The sequence below is a fragment of the Polistes dominula genome, unplaced genomic scaffold (genome assembly GCF_049000335.1).
Source record: "Polistes dominula isolate Pdom_NZ unplaced genomic scaffold, Pdom_raw_medaka contig_29, whole genome shotgun sequence".
NCBI classification, from domain to species: Eukaryota; Metazoa; Arthropoda; class Insecta; order Hymenoptera; family Vespidae; genus Polistes; species Polistes dominula.
The window spans coordinates 1,085,615-1,096,811 of record NW_028300865.1 but is presented as its reverse complement, the minus strand read 5'-3'; the positions used below and the strand labels follow the sequence as shown (position 1 = coordinate 1,096,811).

Here is an 11,197-nt window from a genome sequence, read left to right as displayed (position 1 = left end):
TAGTAGCACGCCGTTGCACTAGCGCGGCTTAAACGTGAACTGTTCGGCCACCATTACTACTACCGTCGTTCCAGTCGTCGTCCAATCCGTGATCCTGGACATCGGCACTATTGCTCTTTCTTTCATTCTTTATATTTCTTTCTCTCTCCCTCTCGTGGAGTTGTGTTACACACAATCGGTGCGAAAAAACATTGTGCAATGCCGTATAGTGTTCTCTCGCAGTAATCGTCGTAGTTGTATAGCGTATAGAACGCGTCAATACGTGCCGTTTCTTCCTAACGACAATCGACCGCCCTGATAATAAACGATGTTTTAAATAAGTTCAATGTTTTTAAAATCAATTTAAAAATAATCGTTCTTGCTTTACTTAAACCTACGTGCGTGCATTAGCACGTATTTTTAATTAAAACGTTGTGTACAACACCCAGTGATCGTCGCAACTAATTTCATCGATAATCCACGAGAGAGATATTCCTATGACTGTGAGAAAAACAAATTTGGTGCATCTCAATGTTGCCATTATCCTCAAAGTTTTTTTCTTTCCAATTGTTATCGTCGTCGAGCGTTACCACCTACGACGGTAGCGAGAAATCTCTACAGACGATGATGATGATGGTGTTGATGATGATAATGATGATGATGGTGGTGATGATGATGGTTTCGTTACGTGCGTAAAATAGAATCTCTGTGCAATAAGTGTTTTCTTCTTATTTCCATCATCATACACACACGTGCGCGTCTGCTGTGTATGCTGCGTGGTGCGTGTGGGGTGTGTGGAGTGTACATGCATGCGCTCTGTTTGTCATCAGAGTTAAAGTGTATGTGATACACGCGGCTGTCGTCGTAATACTCCTCCTGCTGCATAAGCGATTCGTGTGTTGTTTACAACGACACCATTTCATTTGCACGAAATATAATAGTGTCACCGGTGCGTATGATCGTCAATTTTAAACAGTATATGAAACCGTCGTCAAAGTGCATCAAACCTCTGTTGAGGAAAAAGACGACGACGACAACAACAACAACAAAAACAATACAGTGACTACAAATAGTAAATAACTGTCATGGATCTCGGTGACAGAGTTTACGCCGCCGAGCGGATCACGAAGAAGAGGGAAAGCGGGTAAGTGTAGTTGTGTATTATGTGTGTGTATCCTGCTACTCTGCTGTTGCCCGCTTGCCGGATAGTAGTTTCCATTAGCCGTCACCAGGCAGCGCCACTTCGATGGATTTCGCGCTCGCACACGACGCCGACATCTTTATCTTTTTTTTTTTATTTTTCTCAACATTTTCTATCTCTCTTCCTCATTAACATTCCTCCTGTCGTACAGTTGCCTTCTCTTTTCTCGCTTTCCCCCACCACTCCTCCATCTTTTTTATCTTCACCTTTTTCCATCTATATCTTTTCGTCGCCAATGAGAGCTACTCTGACGTCTTCCTCCTCCTCCTCCTCCTCCTCATCGTTAAAACTTATTGTTAGCCTTCTTCTTCTTCTATGTCACGACCACAACGTCTTCATTTTCAACTTTACCGTTGTCGGTTGTGTCCTGTAAATGCAATTTCCTTTATTCATTTTGTTCGGAGACACATGAGACTCTGTACAATTGATAATTAGCAAGTCAAAATACAGTAGCAATGAAACAGAAACTTTCCAAAAGAGAACACAGAAATTCATTGAGAATTTCATTTGAATCTGCTTACTTCTCTAATTTTGCACGATTTCAAATTAGTTCTCTTAGAGATTTACCTTAAAAAAAAAAGAAAAAAAAGAAATGAACAATTAAAAATACGAACACAATGTGTTTCGAAACACGTGATTGGTCCAATCGAAGATTCGTTCTATTTTTCTATTGGTTGGTTATTTAAAACACACCGATGTATACAAATCCTTGAAGAATTGTACATGTTTTGGTTTTTTTTCTTTTTTTATAATAATTATTATTAATAACAAACACATATCGATTATTTAAAATATTATTTAAAAGAATAAATGTTGGTCTCTTAACTTTTGTCCAAATCGATTATCATAATCGATATATTATATATCTATATATATATATATATATATATTTGTTTCAGGGGAAAGTGGAGTATTTTGTTAAATGGAAAGGGTGGAGTAAAAAGTAAGCAAAAATCATCATAATAAATAAAATTGATCTGTAAATGTTATACATTATTATTATTATTAATTAATTAATCTTTTTAACACTATTCGTAGATATAACACATGGGAACCCGAAGAGAATATTTTAGACGTCAGGTTAATCGAATTGTACGAGGAAAGTTTACGAGGAGATGTTTCTTCGAGAAGGCCAAGACGAAGGGATACAAGATACAACGTAAGAATATTTATATACTTTTACCCTTTTTTTTTTTATATTAAATTGATAAAATTGTAACGATATGTTCATTGTCAGGTTGTATGCAAACCAAAACTCTACTTCTAGTATAATTTTTATTTCTATTTAAAAATAAAAAGTTACCATTTAGTAAATTAAACTTAACACGTTAACCACTATTAAATGATTAAAAATTGATTATAATTATCATTGTGTATAATAAATAACAATAATTTATATTTATTTTTATAATATATGTTGTGACGCGCGTAGTATTAATCGTGGGCTTAGTCAAATCAGTGACTTTTATTTCATTGACTCAAATTACTAAAATTTAGTATCATTATGTTTCTCATATTTGATCCGAAACATTTATGATCTCCATTAAAGGAGCAAGTATTAGCGAATCTCGTGGTCGTCGAAGAACCTGGTGGAGACGAAAGAGTAGGAGAAGATAGTCAAGACGAATCAACGACGGGTAGCACATCCGCGCCACATTTGAATCATGTTGCTCCCGACGAAGACACATTACCAAGTTCGTTAGACGGACAAGAATCTCCTACACCACCTGAATTATTGGCATCGACGTTTAGCGTAGATTCGGACAGTTCAAATAGTAGCGTTGATATACCGTTACTACCAAGGAGAGAACCAGCTGGTACTAAAAGAAAAGCTGAAGTTCTAAGTAAAGAATCTGGAAAAATTGGTGTTACGATTACCACCAGCAGCCCAAGCAGTGGGAGTAGTGGTAGTCCACCACCTAACAAAATACCACGTTTATTGCCGTTAAAGGGCAATTCACCGTCGTCTTATCATGTAAGGTCCTTATATCAATAATTACAGACATTTTCTATATATCATAATTAATCAAATGTAACATATATATATATATGTTAGTAATAGTTTAGGATTATGCTAGTGATTTGTTAGTGTTTTTTGTATTTGCAGTAATAATATTCTTCATAAGTTACTATAACGATGTTCTTTGTTTTCTTTTCTTTAAATGAGATCATTGTTATGCATCGTCTCTTTTTAGGGGCACAAGGTGAACGGTAGAAGGCCATCATCCTCTAGCGTGAAATCCACGCCCGAAGAACCATTACCAGCGGTACCAACGACGTTGGCACCACCAGTGCAAGACAAGGAACGACCGGAAGCCGATGTACCTCACGGTCCATTACCTTCTCTACCACGTACACCGTCAGCTGCTTCTCTGTCTCCACAAGTTGACACACCTCTGGATCAACCAGTGAAAAAAAGGCATTTAACTGAACAAAAAACAGAAAAGACTAGCAACAACTCAACAACGACGACGACGACGACGACGACAACGACGACAACGACGACGGTTGATGCTAATGGTCATAAATCACCGAGTCCTACGGATTCTTACACAAATAACAATAGGTTAACTGCGATAGTCAATGGTCATCATAGCCATGATAGTAATGTTAGTAATAACAACAATAATAATAATAACAATAATAATAATAATAATAATAATAATACCAATAACAACAATAATAATAACGCAACAAATATCAAACAAACTGAAATAGTGAGGCCGGAAATGTACGTTCCTTTATCAAATCCCGGTACGGAATATTGGCACGCGAGAAATCCAGTTGCCGATCAAGTATTCATAACAGATGTCACCGTAAATCTTAAAACGGTTACCATTAGAGAATGTAAAACGGAAAAAGGATTTTTTCGTGAAAGAGATCCCAAAAGCGACATTTATTAACCCATTTTATGAAAATGAACAAAAGTAGAAAAAAGAATAAAAAGAAAGAAAGAAAAAAAAAGGGGAACGATGATTGTATGATTATTCCCTTTTTTTTTTTTTTTCTTTTTTTTTTGGACTCTCGTTGTATTAAATCGCTGTAAATACATAAATTATTTTCACACATCGATTATATTATGTGTCCTGCGCAGAAAAGAGAGAGAGAGAGAGAGAAAGAAAAAGAAAAATCGCGTCATGTGTGCGACGAGCGATTTAAAAAAAGAAAAAGAAAAAAAAAAAAGGAAAAAGAACAAAAAAAGAATAAAGCAAGAAAGAAAAGAAAAGAAAAGAAATAAATAAAACAAATTTAACTTCTTAACACCATTTTTAATTGTAAAAAAAAATAAAAAAAAACAAGAATATAAACTCGCGGTTGCGTTGTGAAATGAAAGAAACGTTTAAATGGCGACGATTGATAATTGAAAATGATCGAAAAGAGAAAGAGAAAAAGAGAGAGAGAGAGAGAGAAGACACGTAATTTATGCTTTATCTTGCTTTTATTTACGTTTTTCTGCTGTGAAACAACAGAATTCGAAATTTTCTTGTTTAAATTACTAACCTACTACGTTAATTGAAAGAACGTTTTAATTCATTTTTATTTTTTTTTTTACTACTTCGTTTCGTTTTCTTTTTAATTATTGCAAAGAAAGAAAGAAAGAGAAAGAGAAAGAGAGAGATATGCGTAAGAAAGATGTGTGGCTGTGTGTGTATGTGTGTATGTGTGGAAGAAGAAGTGTATCGTAAAAATACGATATGATGAATTATGATTATGATAAAATAATATGAAACGTTCATTCATATTAATAATACAATCGGTAAATGAAATGAAAGAAAAGAGAGATAGAAAGAGAGAGAGAGAGAGAACATAAAAAAAAAGAAGAAAAAAAAAACACATATGTGATTGCACGACAAAATTGACTTGAAAAGTTTTAACAAAAAAAAAAACAAAGTAAAAAAAAAATAAGCAGTTATTGAGATGAATGAAAAATAAATGAGAATAAGCAGCAGCACCGTCGAGTTATTTATTGATAACAACAAAAAAAAAAGGTACGCACTAATAAAGTGCATGTTTTAAAAACGCTTTATAGAACTTAGATGCGCTCTAAAAAATAAAAAAAAATAAAAAAACAAAAAAATACGAATGAAGAAAGAAGAGAATAAAGAAAGTATAATATAATATGCGTCAAATTTGTTGTACACGATCATATTATAAAATTACTACTTGTCGTGAGTAATTTGTTTCTGTTTTTTTTTTTTTTTGATTTGCGTTTATTAACAATTTTCATCTTTTATGTTTTTTTTTTTTTTTCTTCAAATTTCTCTGTTTTACGATAAAAAAAAAAGCGTGTGTTATTTCAAAAAAAAAAAAAAACATGAAATAAACTATGTCGTACGTTTTCGTGTTTTTCTCAATTATACGTTACGTTGTATTTGTTAATTCTCACGTTTTGTATTATTTAAATGAATATATATATATAACGTATAAAAAAAAAATGGAAGCACCAAGTTGAAGGAGTACATAAATCTTGAGTCTGATGCGTTATTGGCATAAAAAGAGAGATCAGTGTTGTTTAAACAAAAAGAATATGTAAAATACGTAAAATTTGCTTATTGTGTCTATTAATGACAATTGTTTTATTCAATTGTTTTTTTTTTAATCTGTAAAATGAATCTTTAATCAGCCTATCTTAACACACTATCGTTGGGAATGTCGTGAGCTTGACTCGCGCCGTTGTAGCGCGCGAAAATCAGCGAAATATGAAAACAACAGTTGCACTATTTAGAAAACATGATGATGTTGTTATATATCTTCACATCTAATAGTAGGATTTCAATGAAATTTGAAAAATAAGTATTAAATAGTATTTCGAAGATATGGAAAATTGAAATTCAATGCTATTAAAATCAATCAATTGAATTTATGCTGCTAACTTTGTAAACACGAAACTTACAGTGTCAAAATAGCACATTTCAATTTATGACTAAACATTGGTCAGGTTTTACAAAAAAAAAAAGTAACCAAAAACATCATTTATGCTCACAAATTAATGACAATGATAAAAAAAAAAAAATGAGCATTAATAAGTGTTTTATTCAAAAATTAACTTACGTTCTGTATAAAACGTATTAATACGCGATCCGCCGACCAGCGCCAGTCTGTGGAACGGGTCAAAATACCCGACTTGCCGATAGTGTGTTAACAGCCAATGATGCATTTGTTTTATATAATAACAAATTTCTAGTTTTGACTTCATTCGAATGTAAACATATATAACTTGATATATGTTGTATATCATATGTGCCCATAAATTATGAAAGTGGTCTAAAGTCAGGGCTCGGCAACCTGCGGCTCGCGAGCCACATGCGGCTCTTTAGTTGAAAAAGTTTAATAAAAACATTTAAAAATCGTTCTGAATCGATTAACGAGGATTAAGCACCGATTCTATCTCTCAACGACTGAGAGATGCGAGTACTATTTTATTCTTTGCAAGACAACATTTTGTAAATTGTAATTTTTGACTCTTCCAACTGAAAAGGTTGCCGACTCCCTGGTTTAAGTAATACATCTGTTGTTTCGAGATATTTCAAGATTTATACTTGAACACACTATATAAATTTGATACAATATTGAAATGAACAAACATTATCTAACGAATCATTGTTGATAATAACAAAATGAAAATGACATTGAATTTATTTAGAGTTTATTATAATGTAATGCGTAATAACTGATAAATTCATTTTTTCTTTTTTTAAATTAATTTTGACATAGATCACTTTCATAATTATGGGTACAGATTTGATTAACACGTTGGCTGCCGTGAGGGTCATCGGCACTCGATTTGGCTACAGCGCCGTGGGGGCGTCACCGGTGACGCGGTGGCGTATAATGAAAAATGCATGTTGGCGTTTTGGGCAAGTCACGTTAAATTCGTGCGGTAGCTCAACGTGTTAAGAAGAAGAAGAAGAAGAAAAGAAAGAAAGAAAAGAGATAAATTTTCGAGATACCACAGTAGCAGCAGTTTCTTTTTAAATAATACAATTTAATTTTCGTAAATGACATAAAAAATCATGAGTATGTTTTATTAACCTCTTTCGCGACGGGCGACTTCTGGTCGCCCATGGTATTTTCGTTGAACACGTGCAGCTGCACCAAAAGTGTGCACACAGTGCTTGAGTAAAATCGACAGCGGCCATGTCTATGATTTTCACGACAACCTGATTTGGGTTTTGACAGTGTTTATTAAAACAAAACAAAAAAATAAAATAAAATATTTATAACAATTAAACATATTAATTTAAATCGTTCGTCATATGTATTATGTATTATACAATGTACAATTATGCGACATTTTATACATAGCGACTATAACCGCTCGTAGTAGTAGTAGTATGTGAGTGGCATTTTATGTAAAGAGGAGACTACTTCAGTCGTCCGTAATAGTACGTCAGTGGCATTTTATGGAAAACGACTATAGTCGCCCATACTAGCGAAAGGGTTCAATATACAAATGTTCCTAATTCGAACAAATTGATAATTTGTTATTTTAAATTATTCGTTAGTGTTTTGTCCAAGCTTTTTTCTAATTTAAGTTTAACAAAAGTGAACAAACCGATATGAAAAAGAAAAAGCAAATTTAATTTGGACATTTATTATAAAAAAAAAAAAAAAAAAAAACAAAGTCGATTATTTATTTTTAATTAAATTGTATATTACAATTATAAATGAATTATTCGAAAGATTTTACATTAATTAATTAATGTTAAACGTTTTATGATCGTGTGCACGATGTAAAAGAGATGATGATTATAATGATGATGATAATGATGATGATAATGATGATAATGATGATGATGATGATAATGTATCCCCCGTTGAAGACAAATTTATCCTTGGACGTACAATTTCGTTTGCGTTGATAATTTTGTTCCTTTGTGGTTTTACTTCTGTGTCTTTTTTTTTTTTTTACTACTTTTTACTACTTGTCTTTTATATTTACGTTGAAACTTGACGTTAATATTATTATCATTACAATAAGTAAAGATAAAAAGAGTCCCGAAAATAATTAAAGAAGATCTCTTAAGTTAACAAAACGTAAACACGTACATATACATGTATATTTATATATATATATATATATATATATATATATATATATATATATATATGTTACTGTTAAAGTATAAAATACGTTAATTCACGAAATAACTATAGCGATCTGTTAATGTATGAAATAACTATACCGACCAGTTAATTGTATGAAAAAAAAATAACGTAGAATTACATACTTTAACATATTAAATCACCGAGCTTATTTTTATTTAACTTTTCATTTAAAGTCACGATATGATTGATCACTACCAACATATAACAAAAAAAATATTCAAATATTATTGCACCGTTCATTGGTATGAATTATTAATGTGTGAAGAACTTGAGAATGAAAAGTTTGAGAAAGTATTTTCTATATAGTGTTGTTGTTGTTGTTGTTGTTTTACACCCAATTTTTTTTTTATAAAATGATTTTGTCGTAATTTCATTTGAAAAAAGAACAGAAAAAAAAAGAAAAGGTTTTATACACTTGTTGCTTTTTTTTGTTTCTTTTTTTATTTATTTATTTGCAATTTTTTCTATATCTCTCAAATATTATATTAAAAATGCATTTTTATTTGGAAATTGTAAATATATTTACATTATGTGTTGTGTAAATTAATGTGATGAACAACAAAAAGATAAAAAAAAGAACAAATATTGATGATTGCTAAAGCATTATTGTTAATAGAAATAAAAAAAAGCACATTTTAATATTAATTAGTTTATAATAAAATACTTTTTTATATGGTTTAACTAAAACGTTTAGTTATTTCATGAATTCAATGAATTTATATACTTTAACAATTAATATATATACGTAATTGCGTCAAGTTTTCATATCTGGGGATAATTGTATATAAATAAGTTCAATTTCCCTAGCAATTCAAATTGCAATGGTGAAATAAATTACAAAGTAAGAAAGAAGAAGAAGAATAAGAAAAAAAAAAGAAAACAAATTATTGTATAATCTTTTGAAACACACCTTGTATATTGGAAAGAAAGAAAAGAGAGAGAGAGAGAGAGAAAGAGACAGATGATAATATCGTGTAAAAAGTTGTAAATATCAAAATGAACAAGAAATTAATAATAACAATAATATTATTAATAATAGTAATAATATTAATATTAATAATAATAATAATAATAATAATAATTCCGCGCTCTGAATTATAATTAAAAAAAAAAAGAAATCTTTTAGCCGATGATGATGATATATAAAAGAAAAGAAAAGAAAAGAAAAATAATGAACAAAATTGTAAATAGCGAAAATGACAAATGATAATGATGATGATGATAAAAGAACAAGAAAAATGGCAAGCGGAAGAGAAAAAAAAAAACAAACAAACAAACCCCCCCGACGAGTCTCTTTATGCATTAAAAAAAACAATATATATATTTAAAAAAATATCAATCAACAACAAACCACCAACACACAACACAACAGTGCAACTGCTGGTCTAGCGAAAGATAAGAAAAACAAAAACAAAAAAAGAAAATTGAAAACTCCTGTTTATAGGTTTAGACATTTTCAAATAGACTGTGCGCGTACCTTCAATATTGTTTGTGTACTTATAAACATTCAAACCTACTTATAAAGTAAGCATGAGAATAATAATAATAAAAACAAAAAAAATAACGCAGTGGTTACGCAGGTATGTACAATAATGTGAAGAACTCCCCCCGCCCCGCCCCGCTCCGCCCAGCTCCGTCCCGCTCCGTCCCGCTCCGCTCCGCCCCGCCCCCCTCAAGTAGTAGTACCAAAAATTCATCGAGTAATCATTTTTTTAGTTCTGTCTGGTACAGATTTTCCTTATATTTCAATAAAATCTTTAATCTGGAAGATATAAAAAAAAAAAAAATCGACAGTCGACAGTCGTATCTCTGCTGTCCCCCCCCCCCACCTTTTTAAAACACAAATCCACATTTTGCATTATTATAATTCCACATTTATCTAATCTTCTTCTTCATTATTATTATTATTATTATTATTATTATTATTGGATGGAGGAGTTATTACAATATTTAATTCCTTATCAAATAATACACAAGCTTCATTTTTGTTAAATTACATTGAACTATTCAATACCATTTCATTTAGTCTTTAACAAGAGGCTTAATTATTTAATTTATATTTAAAAACAAAAAAAAAACAATGCATTTGTGATCTAATTTTTTTTTTTTTTTTTTTCATAATTATCATATATATATAATTTATTTTTATAATTATTATTAAATTCCCTGTTTTTTTGTTTTTTTTTGTAAGTACGGTAGTAGTAACATTTTATGTGTTTGCAGAGATTTTATTTATTGATATTTATTTAATAATTATATATAGATATAGATTAATATAATATATTTTACATTGATTAATATATACATATATATTTAACGAAGATCATAATAATTTATGATAAAAAGATGATAATTAGAAAGACAAGGTTATATCGTTAAGACGAGCGCCATTTCTACGCGCGGACCATTGACCGTCATTCGTCAGACTATAGGCTCCGCCCATATGAGATCGACCATACTTGTTTGAAGTACGTCTAAACGTTACCGCCTTTTCTACCGCCTCACATATCACACATTTCATTCATTCATTCATTCATTCATTCATTCATCACACAACTAACTAATTGGAAATTAATAATTTGTTTTTTTTATTTGTTAATCATTAATTATTAATTTGTTTGTTTTATTATTATTATTATTATTTATATTTTTAATCTAACAACACAACCTGTCACTCAACGCGTATCAATTTTAATTATTTAGAATTATTTAGATTAATTGAAAAATGTGTGTTTTTTTTTTAATTACCCAATTAATTTGAATTTCATCAATCTTTGAATATATTTTCGTTTAAAAAAAAAAAAAAAAGGATTTTTCTTTCGTTGACAGTTTCATAACTTGTCAATTTTAAACGAATCATTGATAATACGTTTGGTTTCACGTGATAAGACATCAGATGAGGAAGAG

At 30.7% G+C, this 11,197-nt stretch overlaps 1 protein-coding gene across 1 annotated transcript; it reads left to right on the top strand.

Annotated features, from left to right (window-relative positions):
- The first annotated feature begins 1,064 nt into the window (after nt 1-1,064).
- Nucleotides 1,065-9,854, top strand: LOC107068395 (polycomb group protein Pc). The gene is made up of 5 exons (XM_089175008.1): nt 1,065-1,123; nt 1,950-2,123; nt 2,219-2,339; nt 2,730-3,155; nt 3,376-9,854. The coding sequence occupies exons 1-5, from the start codon at nt 1,065-1,067 to the stop codon at nt 4,081-4,083; spliced, it is 1,488 nt and encodes a 495-aa protein (XP_089031134.1). The 3' UTR covers nt 4,084-9,854.
- The last annotated feature ends 1,343 nt before the right edge of the window (nt 9,855-11,197 follow it).